General features: G+C 53.3%; 6 protein-coding genes across 6 annotated transcripts; 2 read left to right on the top strand and 4 right to left on the bottom strand.

Moving 5' to 3' along the window:
- Positions 1-1,444: 1,444 nt before the first annotated feature.
- Positions 1,445-9,365, bottom strand: V1518DRAFT_423605 (uncharacterized protein). Its single transcript, XM_066905732.1, has 3 exons — positions 2,115-9,365; positions 1,899-2,064; positions 1,445-1,842 (listed from the first exon to the last, which is right to left on the bottom strand). Exons 1-3 carry the CDS (start codon positions 9,141-9,143, stop codon positions 1,643-1,645), a joined length of 7,395 nt encoding a protein of 2,464 aa, XP_066757015.1. The 5' UTR covers positions 9,144-9,365; the 3' UTR covers positions 1,445-1,642.
- Positions 9,366-9,539: 174 nt separating this feature from the next.
- On the top strand, positions 9,540-10,526 carry V1518DRAFT_423604 (vitamin-D-receptor interacting mediator subunit 4-domain-containing protein). Its single transcript, XM_066905731.1, has one exon. The coding sequence runs from the start codon at positions 9,545-9,547 to the stop codon at positions 10,364-10,366; it is 822 nt and encodes a 273-aa protein (XP_066757014.1). The 5' UTR covers positions 9,540-9,544; the 3' UTR covers positions 10,367-10,526.
- V1518DRAFT_423601 (P-loop containing nucleoside triphosphate hydrolase protein) lies at positions 10,367-14,001 on the bottom strand. The gene is made up of 7 exons (XM_066905730.1): positions 13,598-14,001; positions 13,493-13,530; positions 13,336-13,430; positions 13,180-13,279; positions 13,060-13,133; positions 12,859-13,012; positions 10,367-12,813 (listed from the first exon to the last, which is right to left on the bottom strand). The coding sequence occupies exons 1-7, from the start codon at positions 13,600-13,602 to the stop codon at positions 10,466-10,468; spliced, it is 2,814 nt and encodes a 937-aa protein (XP_066757013.1). The 5' UTR covers positions 13,603-14,001; the 3' UTR covers positions 10,367-10,465.
- A 62-nt stretch (positions 14,002-14,063) lies between these two features.
- Positions 14,064-16,662, top strand: V1518DRAFT_423600 (P-loop containing nucleoside triphosphate hydrolase protein). The gene is made up of 2 exons (XM_066905729.1): positions 14,064-14,876; positions 14,922-16,662. Exons 1-2 carry the CDS (start codon positions 14,106-14,108, stop codon positions 16,584-16,586), a joined length of 2,436 nt encoding a protein of 811 aa, XP_066757012.1. The 5' UTR covers positions 14,064-14,105; the 3' UTR covers positions 16,587-16,662.
- V1518DRAFT_423598 (RmlC-like cupin domain-containing protein) lies at positions 16,531-17,817 on the bottom strand. Its single transcript, XM_066905728.1, has 4 exons — positions 17,313-17,817; positions 17,161-17,256; positions 16,888-17,111; positions 16,531-16,841 (listed from the first exon to the last, which is right to left on the bottom strand). The coding sequence occupies exons 1-4, from the start codon at positions 17,714-17,716 to the stop codon at positions 16,732-16,734; spliced, it is 834 nt and encodes a 277-aa protein (XP_066757011.1). The 5' UTR covers positions 17,717-17,817; the 3' UTR covers positions 16,531-16,731.
- A 443-nt stretch (positions 17,818-18,260) lies between these two features.
- V1518DRAFT_423593 (glycosyl hydrolase family 3 N terminal domain-containing protein) lies at positions 18,261-21,103 on the bottom strand. Its single transcript, XM_066905727.1, has 3 exons — positions 20,956-21,103; positions 20,429-20,905; positions 18,261-20,382 (listed from the first exon to the last, which is right to left on the bottom strand). Exons 1-3 carry the CDS (start codon positions 21,074-21,076, stop codon positions 18,359-18,361), a joined length of 2,622 nt encoding a protein of 873 aa, XP_066757010.1. The 5' UTR covers positions 21,077-21,103; the 3' UTR covers positions 18,261-18,358.
- Positions 21,104-21,707: the final 604 nt, after the last annotated feature.

Raw genomic sequence — 21,707 nt, 5'->3', positions numbered from 1 at the left:
CTGTTGAGGTGGCATTTATGCCTAATGATGTCGCGGGTTAAGCCACTGGACCATTGGAAGCTTGTACGGTCCTGTAAGATATGTCTGTTCAGCGCTAAATCAGTGCTGATCACTGCTGTGCCACTCTGTTTCTGCTATTTCTTCCGGACCTACACGAATCCAAGCACTGGGATATGCCATCTGTGTATAAGTCGACATAATCCGTTAGTTTGCTTGCTAGTAAAGATGAACTAAGTCTTGATCAACAGAGTCACATGCCTGGACTTCGGTCAACCATCTCAGTTCCACTCTACCACACACAGCTGTTACGCCATAAGCTCTGGCGAGATGGACTCGCCATTTGTTGCCTCTGCTTCAAAAAAATTATGACTCCAGAAGCCATCTGTGGTGCCTCCTCCCTCCCGTACCTGCTGCTGCATCTGCCACTGCCGTACTTATGGCACTGACGCCTTGAAAATTGCTGCTCCTACATTCGAGAAGTTTACTTTCAAGAACTACTAGATATGGGAACTAATGTCCGTAACTTGTTTATGCACTAGTCACGTTGAATGTGCTCTCCTGCTTGATTATGAGCAAACATCATGAACTACAGACGATCACACAATCGATGCTGAGGTGGTTATATGTCTCCGGTTCTGTGTCGAGTACTTTGTCAAGCAGCTCGAGACAAATGAAACATGCAAGAAAAACTTGTCCTTTATATCCGACCTTGAAAGGAGCTACGGATCACTTATTCTGCCGATGCCACCATTCTAAACAGATGAGTTGGCTCATTGGCTCAGGTGCATCCAAGCACACTACCAAGACGACTACTGTAAAGTATGCTGGTAGCACATAAAATGGTATCTCTATCGAACTGGGTACTATCTGTCTTAGATTGAACACTACCCAGAATCACCGGATCTAACATCTCATTCTGATGAATATCTCGTGAGTCCCGTCCCTAAATTATAACTGCAGAATTCTAGCCACTGTCACGCCTTGTGAAACCTGGGTGCTGTACAGTCTAGACAGCGTGTAATCATGATATTGGCACAACTCACTATATATCTTTGTCAGGAATGAGATGCTCTTAGAATAGAGCTCAGATGCACCATGCTACAAGTGGAATGTTGTGTTCAGTAATTTTCATGGGCCACAGGTCGATATAAATTTTTTCGGTGTGCCACGTCAATTTTGTAATCGCCAAATCTCCCTTGGTATAGAGACCGAATTGTGTATAACTGAGATAACGATTTGAATGACGATTGAAGACTGTGCGTAAGACACGAAAGATAAGACGAGGGATAGAGACGAGTGTTTAGAAGGCGATGCCGTCGTCCTAACTCCCTTGAAAACCCTGCATGAGATGACCAACAAGCATATTGGCGTGTTCAGGAGAAGTCAGCAACTTAATGCTGTTCGGTCTGAGAGTACTCTCTATATTCTTGTCCCTTCTGCGCCGATAAGTTGTAACCAAGATATCTTCAGTCTATGAGATAGTTGTCTGTAAATATTCGCTCATAACTCTGATGTACACAATTCAAAACATTATCTACTTCCAAACCACAACACCAGAACCAAAGATTTTCCCCACCAGAAAATATACAGCGTACACACTTTTATCAATCCACCTACGTCATATCAGCTCTACTCGACGCAGCTACCCAGGTGTCCGCTTTCTACTCCACTTGTCAATCATCATCTCTAGCACCTTGAACTTCACAGGCTTGGCCAGGTAATCAGACATCCCTGCTTCAATACACTTCTCTCGATCGCCAATGACAGCATTGGCAGTCATGGCGATGACTGTGACTTCTGAAATACATGGGCTTTTGTGTTTCCGGAGCCGTCGCGTCGCCTCTGCATCCCACATCATTAGTAACAATCTCAAAAGCAAAAGAATCGAGAACACGCACCATATCCATCCATCAACGGCATCTGACAGTCCATCAACACAAGATCAAATGGCCGACCTGCCGATAACCGCGCGTCGAGTGCATCTAGAGCCTCTAGTCCGTTGGTAACAGCCTCGGCCGTGTACTTCAACCGCTTGAGCAAATTCAGCGCGATCTGCTGGTTAATCTACTCATAAGTTAGCATGCATTCCCGAAACAAAATCCAGGTGAACTCACCAAGTTATCCTCAACAACAAGAATCATAAGTGGCGCCACGCTAGTCTCCGCAGCACATTCCTCAGGATTGCTAGTCGACGTCGTGAGCTCAGAGCTTGCTGACTGCATGCTGGAAACACTCGTCCCTGATGACGATGTGCGTGTGATATGATGAGGCGGGGGTCGCATAATCGCGCCGCTCGTGCGAAGCTTCGATTCCATACTTGTTGGCGCCGCCATCAGTTGCAACAGCCGCTCCGACTGTGGATTGCTTGTCACTTCCGGAGACGCAGAATGAGAACCGAGCGGCATGGTGGTTGCAGAAACAAGGGTGCCTGTCGTAGCGCTCGTAGTTCCCGATGCCGCAACGATCATACCGCCAAGATACGATGAATCGCCCGGTTCCCACGACGGCACGAATGCGTTGCTGCTACCGTCACTCAGATTTGTCGACACTGGCATCGACCCAGGCGGCGCTTTCAAAAAAGGCACCACGAAATGCGCGATTGTGCCCTTGCCATAGTCCGATTCCAAGCCGATTGAGCCGCCCATCAACTCGACAAGGTTCTTACTAATGGAAAGTCCAAGTCCCGTGCCACCGAACTGCCGTGCTGTGCTGTTATCACCTTGCTGAAATGGTTGGAAGAGCTTCGATAATACGCTCTGGCTGATGCCGATGCCGGTGTCAGAAATAAAGACCTTAACCTCTATTGCATCCTCAGTCTCGTATCCACACCGCGCTGACAATGTAATATGTCCGCCCTCTGTGAACTTCACCGCGTTAGTCAATAGGTTCATTGCAATCTGTCGGAACCTGCCCGGATCGCCCATCACAAGTGGCATCGGCCGACGTGAAAACTGTATATCGTCATTCAAACGCAAGCCCTTCTTTGAGACAGGGAAGGACAAGATGTTTAGAGTGTCCTTGAGTACCTGTACGACGTCAAAAGCCACGTTGCTAAGCTCGAGCTTACCAACTTCGATCTTGGAGAAATCCAAGACGTCCGTGATCACCGACAGCAACGCGTCTGCGCATAGCCTGATATTATCCGCAAACTCGCGCTGACTCTGTTGTAGCTCCGTGGTCAACAACAAGTCGCTCATGCCAATAACACCAGCGATTGGCGTGCGAATCTCGTGCGACATATTCGCCAGGAACTCCGACTTCATCCGCGATGCTTCCTCCTTCAAGTGCATTGCCTTCATCGCATTCTCCTGTGCTTGTCGCTGGTCGTCGATATCGATCAACGCACCAATCCACTTCGTAACAACGTGTTCGTCGTTATGCAACGGCGTGCCACGGCATACGTGCCAACGATAGTTGCCATCCGCGTGCATGATCCGGACCTCGATCTTCTCGTACTCGCCACTGCTTGTATTGCGTAGCGCTGCCACGAACTTCTCGCGATCGTCGGGATGGAACTGAGTCAGATACGCATTCTGCGCGGGTCCAGGCGCATTTGCGCCACAGAACTTGTACCAGTAATTGTTGAGATATTCCACGACAGGTATCGCGTCCTTGTTGTCCTCCGACGGCGGCACTGGATCCGCAGTCCAGATAATACAAGGCATGGTTTCTAGTGTTGCAACAAACCGCGACTCAGACTCGCGCGCAGCCTTCAGGGCCGCGTTCTGGCTCTCAATCATCGCCGCATTCGCCATCGTCGCCTTGCGTATATTCTTAAACAGCATCGCGTTTGTAATTGAAATTCCCATCTGCTGCGACAGCAACGCAATCACCTCGATGTGCCTGGTGTTGAACGAATGCGCCGCGCCCTCGAGGTACAATGCGCCGACGACGATGTTTTTGTGCCGCACGGGATGCACAAGGACGCTTCTGCCGTCGGGATACTTCTGCATCCAAGTTGCGCCTGCGCCGGCGAACTGCTCGTCGTCATGGGAATTACTCAAAAACACGGTCTCGCTCGCATTCAACGAGTACATGACCGCCGCCGTGAATATCGTGTCTTCAAGACTCTCAAGACTCATCTGCGGTGATCGGAACGACTTGATCTCGTTCAACGTGCCGATAGCGGCAACACGGAAATGTCCATCCTCACGCATCACGACCGCCGAGATCTCGGCGCGAGTAGTGCTGATGAAAATCTCAATCATCTTTATCAACAACGTGTCGACATTGATCTCGCTCGAAATAATCTGGCCGCTCCGGATAATTGAAGTCAAATCCAGAATATCAAGCGTCATATTTCCTTCATCTTCTTGTGCGCTGTTCTCCTTATCGTCCTGCCACGTGCTCGTTCCGCGCTCGGCCGGCATCGCGTTCTGCCGCGCCTCCGCAAGCGTCTTCACCGATGCGCGCCTTCCAGCAACACGCATCCCGCCGCGCGAAAGCTGCGGTTCGCCAACAACATCAAACTCAGGAATTCCGGACGACCGCCGTTCGAGTAGTTCAGGATCTTCACCCACTTGCACCGAGGCCGCAGCAACCGACGAAGGTCCTGGAGACGCAGAGGCAGCGACGGTTTGTACGCCGACGCTTTTGTACATGATCTCAACAGGCGCCTTAGCTGCGTCGGGGTACACCTTTGATATGCGTTCGATGAACGCAATGCCACCCCATTCGCGCGCGATAGTAATGCCTTGCCGGATCATATGATTTCCAAGCGTCTTGTGACCACGCAGAAGACACATTTCACCGGCTCGGAAGTGCGAAAACGCGAGTAAGAAGTGCGATTCAGTCTGCCGGCACTTTGTCGACACGTCCTCGTAGATTTTCATGCCCTTCTCAAACTGGCCATCGAAATTCGCAAGATCGATGTCGATGATGGACGCGCCGTAGAAGCCGTGAATGCTCGTGTCCGACGACCACCGCCGTATGGCTTGCTGCTCGTCCCTAATACGCGCCAGCATGTACTCCCGCTCGCGTGCGGTGACATTCGGTTCCCGTGCAAGCTTGGAAATCGAAAGGCACAGGAAAAACCTCGAGTACAGTGTCGCAACGCTACAATGATGAATCGACCACCCCTGTGGCCATATATGCTGCGCGGCAAGGTCATACGCCTCGCGGTAGTAACCGAATAAAAACAGTGCAAGAATGTAAAACTCGTTCAGGATCGCGGTAGATACTGTGAATTTCCGCGAGAGTAGCCGTTTCCGATACGCCTCCGCGTCGTGCTTGTCGTCCGACAGCAGATCTGCGGCGCAAGTGGCCTTCGTGTTGCCAATGAGCGCTTTACCAGCTTGACAGACTGAGCGGATGGACACGATTGCTTCGCACTCATCATAGACCGGATCGGTGTCATCGAGGATCTTTTGGCACTTGCTGACGACGTTGTTCAAACCAAGCAGCCCAACAAACTCGATCCGCAGATTCATGGCTTGCAGCTGTAATAATCCCGTACGATCGCCGGCAGTCAACGCATGGGAGGTCGCGTACTCCAGCAACGGAACCACGTCCCTGCCATCAGCGAACAAGTGATCCAACAACGAGATATATATAGACGTCGCGCGCCCTATAAGTTCTGAGTTCGTCGAACGCGTAATCATCTTTAGCGCGATCTGACGGAGGCGATCTGCAAACGAATAGAGCTGATACTTCGCCACCGCGACAAATGCAAACAAGACATATGCAGTGCACGAGGACTCGCACGCTCCGTGGTTGAACTGCGCTTCCATATTGGCGATAACGAACGGATAAAATTTGTCGGGATCACCCATATACATCATCATGCCCATTTCTGTGAATAGCGTGCGTAGCGCGCGCTTCTCCTCGTCGTCGCACACGAAACGGCTCATAATCTGCGCGTCGTCCATTGCGTCGATCTGGTCATGGAGCTGGAAAAATTTGTGGGTGTAATCGCTGTCGTCGTAGTGGTAGAAATCAACGGCCTCAAGTTCGCGAATCATTGTGCTGACGAGGTTGCACGAGTTCACGTACGAACCACGCATGTAGTCGACCGCTATTATCAGTCTGAAGCACGCAATCAAATGCAACTTGTTCTTGGCGAACGTGCGGAGAGAATCGACTATGTTCAAGCACTCCGCGGGTTTTCCTTGCCAATACCGCACCCTCGCGAGGCTCAAATGCAGATTAAAAGTCTCGTTGTAATCCACGTCGGGCGACGTACAATCCCACGGATCTGACTGTAACAGCTTTATCGCCGCGGAATAGAACTCGGCACTCTTGGTGAATGACCCGCTCTCCATCGCGACATCACCGGCATTGACAAATTCCCGGCGGTACTGTTGGCGATATTCCTTGTCGAGCAACAGCGGCAGAGCGAACAACAGGTGCTCGCACACGTGAAACGCGTCGTGATTCTCAGCCTTCATGAGCGTCTGGGCGATGATCAAGTTCATTGTCGCCACATTCTCGGGACGTACGAGCGCGAGCGCGGCGCGCGAGTAGCGGTCATGTACGAACTTAAAGTCGTCTGCAGATTCGGCCTGCATAATCACGCCAGCCTGTAACAGCGTCTGCAAGCTCGAGATCGCCTTGTCATCAGCCTCGATCAGCGTCACGTTATCGGTAAAGCCCTCATTCGAATCACTCGATGACAGACCCTCGGGCAGCGACATGAATAGTTGCACGAGTCGGAACGAGAATGGCGATCCGAGAAACGCGGCCCAGATCAAAAAATTTTTCGTGCGCTTGGGAAACTCACGCAACCGGCGAAGGATAAACGATTGATCAATTTCAGAGTTCGAGATAAAACTTAGATACACCTCTTGAACTTTTGCAATATCGCCGTAGACCCATCTGCCTTCGCGGATATTGAACTTGATGACTTTGCTTTTGTACAGCATATGTAAAAACTCGCCGAGATAGAATGGGTTGCCTTTGATGTTCTCGTATAGGAATGTCGTGAGATCGCTTATGTCGCTCGGCTCGCGGTGTAAAGTCTGGGAAACGTATAGCTCGACCGCGGGACGATTGAGAGGCTTCAACGTCATGCTGGTAAGCTTCGAATAATCGCTATCCAAAAAATCTTGAAATGCAGGCTTCAGTGGTGTACCATCTCGCACTGTGAAGATAAGAACCGCCTCGACTTTGGAATGGATGATATTCATAATCAACTCAAGCGTCTCCTCATCGACCACTTGCATATCGCCAAACACGATTGTAATCACAAACATCTCGGATATAACCCGGAACAGCGAGAGCAGAAACGAGGCGAAGAGCATCTTATTTCCGGAAGAGTTCTTGAGCAACTCCGCCGCGCCGAGTAACTGTGTTTGCTCACCGCCGGGCACAAATGCACGCCGACGAAGACTGCTTGAGCGGCTTGACTGCGACATGCCGTCGTTCCACACGTCCTGGTCGACGGAGACGGAGTTCGACGACAGTGACGCGTTGTCATCTTCCGTGACCACTCCGAGAAGATCAGTGGTCGAGTGGTTCATCATCGGATTTGAGGCTTGCAGATTGATCAGCGTCTGCAGCTCCGGCAGGACAGACAAGAATTTCTTGAGCGACGGCCATTGGGCGCCGATCTTGGCACGGAAGTTGGTGTAAAACTGATCAAGAACATCCGAGCGCTCTGAGAGCACCTGTTTGAGCAGCGCGGATAACGCCTGGGTGAGCGGCTCGAACGGACATCGCGCAACTTCACGTACAGAGACCCGCGTATAGAACCCGTACTTGCGCACGGGAGCCTGCACAGCAGTGACTAAACTCGTCTTGCCGATACCCGGATGTCCGCGAATCACAATGACCTCAGTGCGTGGCCGATGTGACGTGCGGGTAACAGAGGATGTGTAGGCACTGGCAGCGGTGCCCTTCGGAGAGGACATCACCCCAGAGACTGTCGCGTTGGAGACCGAGGATTCCGCATCGCTGTCTCGAGAATCATGCTTTACGGGGTTGGAGCTTGCGTAGCTCCAGACGTCGGATACCGTACCTGCGCCGGGGATGCCACTAGAACTCACATTAGTGGCATGCTTGGAGCCACGTCTGATACCGCCGGAATGTAAGCTCTTCCGCTTTGCAAACTTGCGGACCACGTTGACGATGAAGTCGCGCTCAATATTGCGACCGATAATCTCTGTCGGAGTCATGAATATCGAGGATACGTCGTTCTTGCCGATTTCAAAGTCGTCGATTTCGTCAGAGCTGCAGTCTTTCACAAGATTATGCACGCGGATGAGGTCGTGCTTGAGGCCAGTGGCAGATAGGTAGCGCATGGACGCTTGCTTTGATGTCATTTTATGGATGATGCGGTCGATGACGGAGGGGATGTCTGGGCGGAGAGGTTCGATTGAGGGTAATGGGGAGTGCAGGATGTGGTGGATAATGTCCATTGCTGACCCGTAATACGGTAAGCGGCTCGTGAGCAAGGAGAAAAACACGACGCCGAGTGAGTATATATCTGTGCGGTGGTCGATGACTGTGGATGCACGACCTGTCTGCTCGGGTGAGAGGTAGACATACTTCGAGCTGAGGGCGGAATTCTCAAACATATCCTGAATAGTCCCGTTTGCGAGGCTGTTCTGCACGGAGCGCGTTGTGCTGCAGCCGAACTGTGTGATCTTGACAGTGCCGATATCAGGGTTATATACGAACGCGTCGTCGCGGATCTCGCCGTGCACGATGTTGTGCGAGGAGTGTAGTACCTCAAGGCACTCGCACGCACCGATAGCAAAACCTAGGAACTCACACAGGGTGATAATGCGAGACGGCGCCTGTAGTGGTGAAGACGACGATACACAGACCTGGAGAGAATTGTCCATGGCGTGCGCGGAGGCCATAGCGGTGGAGAACTCAGGGAGCACGTTCTCGCCGATGTACTCGAAGATGGAGACGACTGCACCATTGTTCTTGAGGTGGAAGAACTCGTACGCGCGGATGAAGTGAGCTGCAGTGGGATCTAGCTTCTGCATGTGCCGGACAATCGCAAACTCCTGCTCAAGACGCAACGCGCCCGAGGACACCGGCACACGCGCAAGCACAGGCGTGTCCGCCACGCCGAGGTGAGTGCCGTGAACGTGCCATGTTTCGTAGGACGTGAGGTGCGCGGAGTCAAAGTCAAAAGTGTAACTATCGAGCAGCCTCAGCTCATCGCGCAAAAGCTGTGGAAATGCCGTTTGCATTATCGCGAGGGTTGGTGGTGTAGATCGGGCGGGGATCAGCAAGCACGATAGCGGTTAAGGGCAGGTAGAGCCGCACCCGTAGCACTGCGGTGGATGTGTGTGGACGGGCTGTGGGCGACACGAGGCGGGAGTACAAGGATCTTGCACATAAGACGTATGCACTCTGAATGGTATGAGCAAACACGGCATAACACAGCAAAAAATGCTTGCTGAAGATGGTTATGAAGTCGATGAAGCAGAGGGACCTGGCGGCGGTCAGCGATCCGTGATCGCGACTCACGGCGGCTGTGACCGGATGTGATATGTGATTGAGATCATCGCTCAGGGGTTTAGTCACGTGATCGGTATCGGTCTTGGCATTGCGGAGGCATCTTCACTTCGCCTGCAACTTCACCAACACCATGGCCGGCCCTCCCCGCTCCCTCGCGGCGGCTGTCGCAGACCACCGTGCGCGCATCCTCGCCACATCTACGTCCGAGGCTCCTTATACTGCCGCTACTGCTCCCTGCCTTGCCATCTACCCAGCCCTCGACACCTTCGAACGCGCGCTCGCAGACCTCGTCTCCGCCGTAGGCCACTACCGCCCCGGCTCCGTCGACGTTGCCAAATCTCTCCTCTCTGCAGACTCTAGTCTCTCCACAAGCGTCGACGAGCTCATCACGTTCCAACACAACACCCGCACCATCGCCGAGTTGCAGGCAACTTCAGTCGCCCTCGATAAACGACTCACTGGGTTACTACAATCCCTCGCCGACGCGCGCGCACAACTTCTCGCCGCGAGGGGACCCTCTTATGACAGCGATGGGGACGTCAGCGATGACGACTCCAACGACAACCCTGACACCACCACCAAGAAATTACCCTACTCCGACCTTCTTGACTACGCCACACGCATCGCCAAGTTCTCTACCGCGCCGGAGTCTTTCCTCCCGGACGGTTGGTCAGGGCCGTACCCCCGCGACATGCTCGCCGCTGCCACTGCCGTCGCCGACCACCGTCTTGCGACCGAAACAGAACCGCAATCACAACCACAATCACAGCACCACGCGCACACTCGCGAAGCTAACAAATCCGCATACATCCTTGAAGCACTTGCGGAGATGGTCAAAGACGTCTCCTCGCGCCCGCCCTCTGTCCCGGTGAACTATCCCTGGCCGCGTGAGGACGAACTCCGTCGCGGAGCAATGTTCCTCTCAGTTCAAGACACCGCTCTCCCTTCCTAATCACTATTCATCTTCGTGCAATTAAAAACTAGTTATTACAGCTGTAAATCATACATTCCCGCAAAACGCCGCATTTTCGTTGCATCATCCCACATGCACTCACGTCCGATGGAACCAGCTTGTGCGACGGCTCCCCGCCATCCCAGGACTTCCGCTCTCGGGACTATTCTCTACGCCGCCGCCGCGGAAGTACTCTAGCGGACTTCTGCCCGAAGCTGCACCCCCGCCGCCGCGCAGCGGCTTCACGATCCGCTGACCCTCCAACTGTTGGTCGCCGTCCGCGATCTTGCGGAACGCAGACACGTCCTCAAGTCGACTCCGCAACAACGTAAGCCTCGTCTCGAAACTCTGCGCCTCGGCAACAAGCCGCTCCTGCGAATTGTGCAACAACTCCTCAAGCCCGGCGATCCGCTCATTCCGCGCACGCACCTTGCGCTCCGCGGCTGCGACCTCGCGCTTCAACTCCGCATTCTGATCTACCAATGCGCGCTGTACTTGCGTGAGTTGCTCCAAATTCCGCTCCAAAAACATCATCCTTTTCTGCTGGCCTTTACTCGTCTTCGCCGCCTGCATCACAAAATTGTACTGCTCCCGCAGCTCGTCCAGAGAGATCTCAAGCTCTACCACGCGTTCGCAGCGGCTTTGCAGATCCCGCATCAGCGAACGCTTCATCTCCTCAAATTCGGACTGTTGCTCCTTCAATGTCTGGTACCGGTCCTTAGTAGGCGAGTGTACAATCTTCGTTGCGTGCTCCCGCACAGGGGTCGCAGGTCGCTCGTTATCAGCAGCAGGCGAGCGCGAGGAGATAGACGACATCGAAGACGCAGTCGGTGACGCGATCGTCGACGACGACGATGAGCTGACGCTATCCGTCGCTGCAATTGTTTTGCGTAAGCGTTTGTTGTCCTCCAAAACCGTGATCAAATCTCGTTTCGTATCGGCGAGCATCTTCGCCAGCACACTCTGCTGCTTCGTATCGGCTCCATCTGCCGTAACCCCCGCAACAGCGTCAGCGACAATCTTCTCAAGCGCTTCCCTTCGCTCGGCTGACGTCTCGATCTCCTCGATGCACCCGTCCAGTAACCCCTCGGTCTTTGTGATAAACTCCCGCGATTCGACCAAATACTGATGCAGCGCTTTCGTGTCTACCACAGTCACGTCATCCACGCTCTCGTGCTTCTCGAGTATATTCAGCGCCGCATCCAGGCAACTCCGACGTCCGTCATTGTCTTCGACAATGTTGCCCTCATCGCTCTCCGCGAGCTTGAAATACTTGTACTCCGCCGTCATTGCCAGCACCTTCTCACGCTTCTGTCGCTTGCGCTCTTCCTGGCGGTCTTTCATCCGCTGCGATTCCGTCGTTGCGTCGAATAATTGCCTCCTCGCGGCTTCGAGTTCCGCTGTCGCCTCTGCGTGTAACTCTTTAAGTTCATCCATCGCGATCGTAGTCTCCTTGCTCTCAAACTGCAGCTTCTCAAACTCTTGCTTCATTTTCGCAAGCTCCTCCCACTGGCTCTCACGATCCTTCGTCGCTTCGGCTTCAGTCACACGCAAGGCAGCGTTTTCTTGCTCAAGCTTCATAATCGCATCTTCCTTCTCTGCTAGGCGATCCTCCATTTCGTTCTCCTTCTGCATACGATCCTCAAGCTCGTCGGCATCTGTCCGTGGTGTCGCACTACCGGACCTATCAGACCCATTCCTCTTCGGCGTTGACAAACCTTTCTCGGACAGTGTCGGCAAGATATGCGCCCATTTTTCCTTAGCGACTTGTTCCCCTGACCGCCACAACCCAAGCTCCTTCTCGATAGACGCAATATACTGCGCATACGTTGCATTCTGCGCCTGCGCCTTACGCAACTGAATCTTCAGCTCCGCTGGTGACAGCTCCGCGTTAATCTTAGGTTTATTCTTGATATTCTTCGCGCGCACCCCGAAACGCAAGGTAGATAGCGTCTCCTGGTCGTTATAGCTCGAGGGCGAGCAATTCACAATCAACGTCGTCCGCGAGTTCCCTCCCAGCGACTCTTGTAGAATTCGCGTTAGTTTAGAGTCGCGATACGGTACGTGTGTGGATTTGCCGTCGGTGAGAGCGTTGATAACCATGCCCAGGGCAGAGAGCGATTTGTTAATCTTCTTGGCCTCCTCGAGAACTTGACCAGAAGCACCGGTTTTCCCGACCTTTTCTGAACCAGCGAGATCCACAAGGAAGAGTTGCCCGGATTTTGAGCTGCCAGTTTCGGTGTTCTTCTGTGAGATCGCAACGGCGAAGATGGAATGCGACCGCGATGACTCCATGTTCATATTCGTCGATGCCACCGCACGAGCGGCTGCACCTTCACGCATAACTTCGTACACCTCGTCGACGGATGACACGTATATCTCCCGCAGCCCCTTGACGTAGACACCTTTTAGTTTGTCCTCATGGATCGGGAGGTTATCGTTCGCGGCTGCTCTGTTAGACTATGTTTTGGCATCAAAGACAGTAAACTTACGTCGAAGAAGATCCTTAATGCGTTCCATGTATATCTCCATGTAACTGACGCGGACGGTATACTCAATCTCGGCCGGACTCTGTAGTATGGAGGCGAAGATCTGCTCGATGATGCGCGGGATGATGCCGCGCAGATTGCCATCGATGGTAGGGCCCTAGATTATCAGTACTTGTCCCATACCCCGGAGTTGGCAAATCTTACCATCATTGTGAACGACTTTCCCGAGCCGGTCTGGCCATACGCGAATACGGTACCGTTGTACCCATTCAGAATGTCTGTCACGTCAATACCGCCCGACACCTTCACAACTCGCAGACTTACCATCAACAGTCGACCGAATGCTATACTCAAAAACATCGCTCTGCTCCGAATTCATTCCAAATACGCGATCAAAGGTAAAGCTCCCGTCTAATTCCTTTGACTACGCACCCTCGTAAGCTCCCGCATGCACAACACTAGTTTCGCATAAATACGCACCCCGAGAACGATGGTATTGTCACCCACAAAATCCACAATCGCTTCGCCGCCTTTAGCATTTTCGGAGGCATTCTGTGGACGAAAGCGCGCAACGACTGGGGAGTGTGAGGTTAGTGTTGAGTGCATTGATTGCAAAGCTGGCCGGGGTGGTTTTTACCTTTGATTGAGCTCGAGCTCTCCCTTGAGGATGTGGAACTATACACACGCATTATTTAGCTATCGATCCAAGCGCAAGTCGCTTACTGTAAAGAGTAATACACACCTCATACTGTCTTGGACGGGGATCCGTACTCCTCGAGGAGGGAAGCTCGTTGCGCACACCGCAGGATCAGACAGTCCAGATAAAAATCCTCAGTCGCAAACGCAGTCTCACAAGAATTCTCCACCGTCAAAGTGCGTGGAGTAGCCTCTGTAGCTGGAGATCTGAAGTAGAGGGAGAGGAAGAAAGGAGATATGGTCGTAAAAGCGTGTTAGTCGGTCGCCCCGAAGAGGCTCGTAAAGTCCCAGCGCCGATGATCTGCACTAGTTCTCAACACTCACCTTCTGTACCCGTTACACCCTTCCTATACGAGTTTCTACTATATTTCATTGTATTCTCCTCTTAGACCGCAGAGCACAGACTCCATCAACGAAGCCGATGACCGTAGTCGCGCAGCGCGTGAGAGCACGTGACACCGCGTGAGGTAAACAAACATCGACGCGCCGCGGCTCCTCACGTCCACGCCACTTCACGGCCTGCTGTCTCTCCCTTCAACCCCTCCACGCTCATAATGTCCGCGGATATTCAACGCCGACCAGCGGCGCGTGCAAACACAGTTCCCACGCCTTCTGGTACACCAGTACTACTCGCTGGCGGCACGCCCCGCCGCCGACCATCATCCATCGATGCGCTTTCGACACTTTCCAAGCCCTTCGTCTCTCCGGCGCTAAAATCGCGAGGCACTGAAGATCTGGTTCTGCGAAAACGACGGCGCGTGAATTATGCCGAAGATGCACACCCCACTGCCGGCACCGATGACAACGACGAAGCATTTACAATCGGTAAAGTCACCTCGGGGTCTTCATTCCCCGTGTTCACTCCCCGCGACCCGAATATCGTGTTTACACAGCGATTCACGGTACCAACAAAAAATAAGAATCCCGAGCATACATACCGTCCACCTCCAGCTCTGGGAATGGTGCGTCGTGTGAATTTCGTGCCGAAGGCGTTGCATGACCCCGCCGGCGAGTTCGCAATTGTGTTATACGACCCGACGATCTCCCAGAATGATGCCGACGCCGACACTGAAGCTAAGGAGGAGGCAGCTGAATTACCGAAACACTCTACTGTGCATAAAAGCCTCGCGGAGATGCTCGGGTTAAATAAGGACGAGGCGGGAACACAACCGAATGTCGCTGTCGTGATCGATCCGCGCCTGACAAAGGTGCTCCGACCGCATCAGGTCGAGGGCGTCAGATTTTTATACCGCTGTACGACTGGTATGGTTGATCCGAAAGCGTTTGGATGCATCATGGCCGACGAGATGGGCCTCGGCAAAACTGTACGTCGCCGCTCTGCTTGAAGTGAACCTTGCTAATATTTCCAGCTACAATGCATTACGCTGATGTGGACGCTCCTCCGGCAGTCACCGGCTCCCGGAAAACCCACCATTGAGAAATGCATTATCGCGTGTCCCTCCTCCCTTGTTAAGAATTGGGCCAATGAGCTCGTCAAATGGCTCGGCAAGGATGCGCTTAACCCGTTTGCAGTCGACGGTAAGGCAGGTAAAGGCGAGTTGCAACGGCAATTACGCCAGTGGGCTATTGCGGAGGGCCGCGCTGCCGCCGTGCGGCCGGTGCTGATCGTGTCTTACGAGACTCTGCGCATGAATGCTGGCGAGTTGATGAATACCGAGATTGGATTATTACTTTGCGACGAGGGTCATCGGCTTAAGAACAATGAGTCCCAGACGTTCTCAGCGTTGAATGCGTTGAACGTAAAACGTCGTGTCATCCTCTCCGGAACTCCCATCCAGAATGATTTATCTGAATACTTTGCGCTACTCAATTTCGCTAACCCGAGTTTACTTGGGACACAAGCTGAGTTCAGAAAGAATTTCGAAATTCCAATTCTTCGCGGCCGCGACGCCAATGGTACAGATAACGACAGGACCAATGGCGACAAGAAACTCAACGAGCTAGGACAGCTCGTGAACAGATTTATCATTCGACGTACCAACGATATTCTTTCGAAATATCTACCGGTCAAGTACGAGCACGTCGTGTTCTGTCGCCTCTCGCCCTTCCAAGAAGCACTGTACAAGATGTACCTCACCTCGCCGGACATCAAGAAACTTCTCAAAGGCGCGGATTCGCAACCATTGAAGGCCGTCAACGCGCTGAAGAAATTGTGCAATCACCCGGATCTGCTCAACCTGCAAGAAGAACTTCCGGGGTGCGGAGAGCTATTCCCCGAGGGCTACGTTGCGCGAGAGGCGCGAAACAGTCGCGACCGCGAAGTCGACTCGTCGTACTCCGGCAAATTTATGATCCTCGAGCGCATGTTATACCGCATCCGGCGCGATACGAACGACAAGATTGTCGTGATCAGTAACTACACACAGACGCTCGACCTCATCGAGCAGCTGTGCCGCAACCGTCGCTACGGCAGCTTGAGACTCGACGGCACCATGAACGTGACGAAGCGGCAGAAAATTGTGGACAAGTTCAATGACCCGGAGGGACCCGAATTTGTGTTTTTGCTGAGTAGCAAGGCTGGTGGGTGTGGTATCAATTTAATTGGCGCAAACCGGTTAATCCTGATTGATCCGGACTGGAACCCCGCCGCGGACCAGCAAGCGCTGGCACGTGTGTGGCGTGATGGACAAAAGAAGGACTGCTTCGTATACCGCTTCATCGCGACGGGGTCTATAGAGGAGAAAATTTTCCAGCGACAGTCACACAAGCAATCACTCTCCTCATGCGTGGTGGACGAAAAACAAGACGTGGAGCGCCACTTCGCACTCGACGACCTGCGCCAACTGTTTGTGTTTACTCCTGACATGCTTTCGGATACGCATACCACGTTCAAATGTAAACGTTGCAGACCGGACGGGCATCAGTTTATTAAGGCGCCGGCGATGCTATACGGCGACACGAGCACGTGGAATCACTTCACAAACGGGGATTTATCGGGTATCCAGGATAAACTGTTGCAGCAGGAGACCGACAAGGAACAAGTGTCGTATGTGTTCCAATATATTTCGCATTAGATTAGGTTAAATTTTAGATACTGCTACACAAGAAAATTTTAAACGCAAAGAGCAATGAATACGCCAATATATAGAATGATGCCAGAAGTCCTCAACTCCGTGTAGATTCGGAAAATATGCGAGAGATATGCGTAAAAAGAAAGTGCTAGACGTGGTCTGCGTGCTTTGTCCGGGGGATGCCATGGTAGCTATAGAGGTTAGAGAGGTCGACGTGGACTTGTTTTCCGGTCTTTTCGTCGAACGCATGACAACCGACTATATCGTTAGCAAAATCCATACAGAACACAAAGTGAAAACATACACTTTGCGGCCCATGGTGGTGTGTACAAATGCAGCGAGACCGCAATCTTGTTCGGGCTGTTATTGCTTATCCTATGCAGCCCGATGTCGTCCGCAATGTACGCGACGTCGTCGGTGCGATATGTCTGCTGTTTATCGATCTCCATCGGCGCTGGAGGCGCCGTCTTGTCGGGCCATTTGAAGACGGTCTCGACGAGATTGCCTTCAAGGATTTTCATGACGCAGCTACGAATGTTAGCATGGCGAGGAGGAGGAGAGCGGCAAAGAGACGTACTGGGCATCAGCATGGTCGTGGATAAGCGAGGATTTTCCAGGATTCCACACCAGCACGAGTAGATTCGCTTTATCCTCTATATCATCGACCCCGTTTCTATCTCCATAGTCAGTCGTTATCCTTATCGTGTTATCGCCACGCACCACACATACCTGGTATAACTCCGTGACGGATCCTCAAGCGCAAACCGTCCCCACTCCGTCCTCTGCGACGTATATCTCCGCATCGTCTCCATTAGTCCTTTCACATTCACTTCCTTCGCATCAAGCCCTGAAGTCTTTTGTATCTCGGCCCGTATCTCTGCCACCAGAGCATCAAAATCAGGGATGGCCATTTTGCGGGTTGCGATGCTGGCGACGGCTGCAAAAGGCGCGCTGACGCTGGCGACGACGTATGCGCCGGGGAGTGCAGAGGTCATAGGCGAGGGTGGTGTGGTGGGAGTGGCGGTGGCGGTAGGGGGAGACGGGGTAGAGGAGGAGGAGGAGGAGGAGAGGGCGCTCAGGGCCGGGCGCGCCGCAGCGGCGGCGAGACCCTTGAACAGACGGCCCGCGAGCATGTTGCCGAGCGTCGTCACCGTTGGGCTTCCAGACGGTGCAGAGCATGAGGAGGAAGACGGTCATATATATAGTAGAACCGGGAGCGGGGTCGTGATGTGACACTTGTATCGGCGCGGTCTCTATTCACACCGCCAGCGGCCACTATCACGAATACAGCTCAGGGACGACGGGCAAGAGTCACCAGTGCACGAGACGCCGCCCGTGCCTATTCTACGACTTCAGTCCGTACAGCCATGAAGACTCCGCCGATAACCCTCTTTTCCTGCCGAGACCGACACCTCGACACCGGCGACAGCTATGGGATGGGTGAAGATGCAAGCGGCGGCGCATTCAAGCGTATGGCATGTCCTGACGCAGCTTGACTTTGCCGCAGAGACTGAGACGAGGATAGAAGGACGAGCAGTTGGAGGGGAGGAGATGTCGATGGCGACGATTATGAATGGCCGTGTCGAGTGCGACTCTGAGTCTAGATCCAGTGGTCGCGTTCCTGGTCCGGTATCTGAAGATTATACCCCAAACAACGACACCTCCGAGCTCATTCCCTCCGCATCTGAACGCTGCTATTTCTAAGCTGTCCACTGCTGAATCATTGTATTTTATTCTATTGTTATACGTTTAACATGCAAACAAAAAAGCGCAAGTTACAACTCAAAACTCGCCGTATTAACCGCATTCCGACTGCTATTCCCGACATATACCCCAAACTCCCCGCTCGGCAGTACCCAATCGCTGGTGATCACATCCCAATAACTCAGGTCACGCCGCGTCAGGTTAAACCCTACGGTAGCGCTATCGCCGGCGTCGAGAAATACCTTTTCAAACCCTCGCAGAGAACGTATTGGAAAGTCGATATCTGTGACGGTGGGGTAGGAGATATATAGTTGCACGACCTCGCCGCCGTACACGGAGCCTGTGTTGGACACCGATGCGGAGACGGTGGCGAGGACGTCCCATAGAGCAGGATTGCCCCCCGACGCGCCGCCGGAGGGCGATGGAGAAGATGCTTGCTCGGTGGAGTACCCGTTCGGATACGGATAGGCGTTGTCGTTATAGTATACGTTGAGCGCCTGCTTCACGGTCAGATACGGGTATATAAAATATTCGTACCTGGGAATGTCATCGGGGTAGATCAAGCTGTTTGATGAGGGTAAATACGTCTCGTTGTAGTACTCCGCGTCCAAATACGCAGGTGCGGTGTCGGCATACGTCGAGATATTCGCGCTATCCACGACTTCGGCCGACACGTCACTGATCTCGAAGGTCGTGTAACTCAGGCCGTAACCGAATTCGTACCGCGGTGTGATGTCGTTCTTGTCAAAATGCTTGTAATCGATGAAAATGCCTTCCGTATAGTTAATCTGCGGTGACGTGGAGGACATCGTGTACGCCACACTCGCGGGGTAATCGGTCGTGTTCTTAGCCACCGTGAACGGTAACTTCCCGCTAGGCGAAGAGTCGCCAAACAAGATCTCCGCGATACCTGTCCCGACGTCTTGTCCTGCGACGATGGCGTACAACACCGCGGTCACATTCTCGTTCTCGATCCAAGCTTCCATATCAATCGCACCCACTGTCTCCACGACCACGATAGTATTCGTATTCACCGCCGCAACTGCCTTCACCAAGTCATCACCACTATGCCACGCGTATAAATCATTGCGGTCGCCGATATTACCCTCCACCGACGCAAGACACTCGCCCGAATCCGACGTGATAAACACAATCGCAGCGTCCATATTCTCAGCCGTCGAAGCGCACCCGTCGAGGTCGTCATCGTCGAGGTTATACGCCAACGACATGCTATTCGCGCGCACTTTCGCATTGATAGCCTCTAGCGGCGTCACGAGATATGGATAATTGGCGGTACCGGAGCCCCAGCCCATGCCGAGCGTGCCGTTATTGCACTCGAGGTTTTCGCAGCCGTTGGGGCCAAGTGGTGGTGGTCCTGCCGCGGAACCTAATAGCGCGAGGCTACCATATGCTTGCAGCGGCAACCCTCCATTGTTCTTGAGGAGAACCATGCTTTCAGTAGCGATGGTGGCGGTGACATTCGAGCTCAGCGCGCTGCGCGCATTGACGTGTTTGTTGATCGTGGCGTACGGTGTGTCGTATGATCGCGGATACACTGCACCGTAAGTATCAAAGCTCCATGACTGGAAATTCGGCTCGATCGTAAGTTGGTCCTGTCCAACCTTGTAATACGCCGCCATAATTCGCGTTGCCATGTCGTCTAATCTCCAAATCGGCACGGATCCGTTCAAAACTGATAACGCTAGCTGCGGTCCCCAAAGCGGATTATCGTCCGCCCAAGACAGCCCATCCCCCGGCATCGTCATATCCAATCCCGCAAGAGCGCTCGCAACGCCGGATCGTTGGCCGCCCCAGTCCGACATGACAAAGCCCTGGAACCCAAGCTCGTCCTTGAGCACGCGGTTCAGCAGGTAGCTGTTTTGACACGCCTGGCTGTTGTTTGCCATGTTGTATGAGCACATGACGGATGCCACGCCGGCGCGGATCATGTCCGCGAACGGCCACGCGTAGACTTCGTGCAGCGTGCGATCGTCCACATTCGAGCTGTACGGCGCCTCGATAGAGCTCCAACCGAATCCTTGAAATTCCGCGACCTGGCGGAAATGCTCCTGCTCGTAGAGAAGGAAGTGCTTAGCTGTGCAGTGTTAGCATTGAACTTGTCGTCGCAGAAGAGTACGCACCTGTGGCCATGACGCCCTGGTCCTGAATCCCGAGCACCGACAACGCGCCAGCGATGCCCTGCAAATATGGCTCCGGTCCGAATGTCTCCCAGTTCCGTCCCCCCTCCGGCGTGCGCCCCATTGGCCCCACCGCAGGCCCCAGAATCGCATTCGCGCCCTTCGCCAAAAATTCCTTGCCAAGCGCCTGCCCACGTTGGTACATCAGCTCCTTGTTAAACGTGGCCGCCGTCGCCAGTCCCGCTGGAAATAGCGAGTTATAGTCGGCATACCGCACGCCTGTCGGCGAGTCTTGCAGGCACAACGAGGTAAACCCCAGGCGCGGGATTGTACCTGTGTTGCCCACACAGGGGCCCATCTCCCAGCCTGTCCCGGTGGTGAGGTTGATTTTCTCCAGAAGTGTGAGCTCCGTAACGAACGCGCGCGCCTTGTCGTACGCGTCGAGCCAGTCGTTGTCTTGCGAGTTGCGGCCACCGAGAGCTATAGACGGTCAGCGTTGCGTACCCAAAAATAGCATCAGCATCACCTACGAGCTGGGTAGACCGGCACCGAGGTGTACGACGGCGTCGTGGCCGTGGTTGTCTTCCCTCTAACTCCCCCGAGCAGCACGCCGCAGAACACAAGCACACGCAGAAAGAGCGAACGCGCCATGGCGAGGAGGAAGTATGAATGAATGCGTCGAGGGTTGAAGGAAGCGAGGCGGTCGTCCAGTCGGTACCGGTAACTTCCGCCAATGGAATGTGCGGCATTTCGCTGCCAAGACCTGAAATTGGAAAGAGGCGTCTGTGCTTGTACGTATACCGTTAGCGTAAGCTACTTTGGGCTGAAAATAGAGTTCACGGCTGTCGGCAGAACTCTAGGGCTGCGCTCGGGCGCAAACGTTGGTCTCGCGGCGCGAGGCGCGCCCATCAGCTGCAGACTATAAGTCAGCGGGGAGTCGTCGAATGGAGCTGCTTGTAATGAGTGTGCGAGATGAAGAGATACGCGCTGAACGAGGGATTTCAACTGTGCGGGATGGTATGGGCATGGGAGTCCGCGGTTCCATATCTGTGTGATACCGCTTGTCCTACGTCATCTTAGAGGGAGTCCAAGAAGTGAGAAGCAAATACAAGGTCATTACAAAACCTTCTAAATAGTAACACCTCATAGCGTCCTGGCATGTTTCTATCGCAAGCTCTCTTGTGTTGCGAGCCAGATACGCCCTTGAACCGCTGCCATGATATCACATGGACGCAGGGTTGCTGTCCGCGCGAAATGATCAATATGAGTATCCATCGCATAC

Source organism: Limtongia smithiae (assembly GCF_038497785.1).
Source record: "Limtongia smithiae strain NRRL Y-17922 unplaced genomic scaffold V1518scaffold_18, whole genome shotgun sequence".
Classification (NCBI taxonomy): Eukaryota; Fungi; Ascomycota; class Lipomycetes; order Lipomycetales; family Lipomycetaceae; genus Limtongia; species Limtongia smithiae.
The sequence above is the reverse complement of the archived record's forward strand: the minus strand, read 5'-3'. Positions and strand labels throughout refer to the sequence as shown.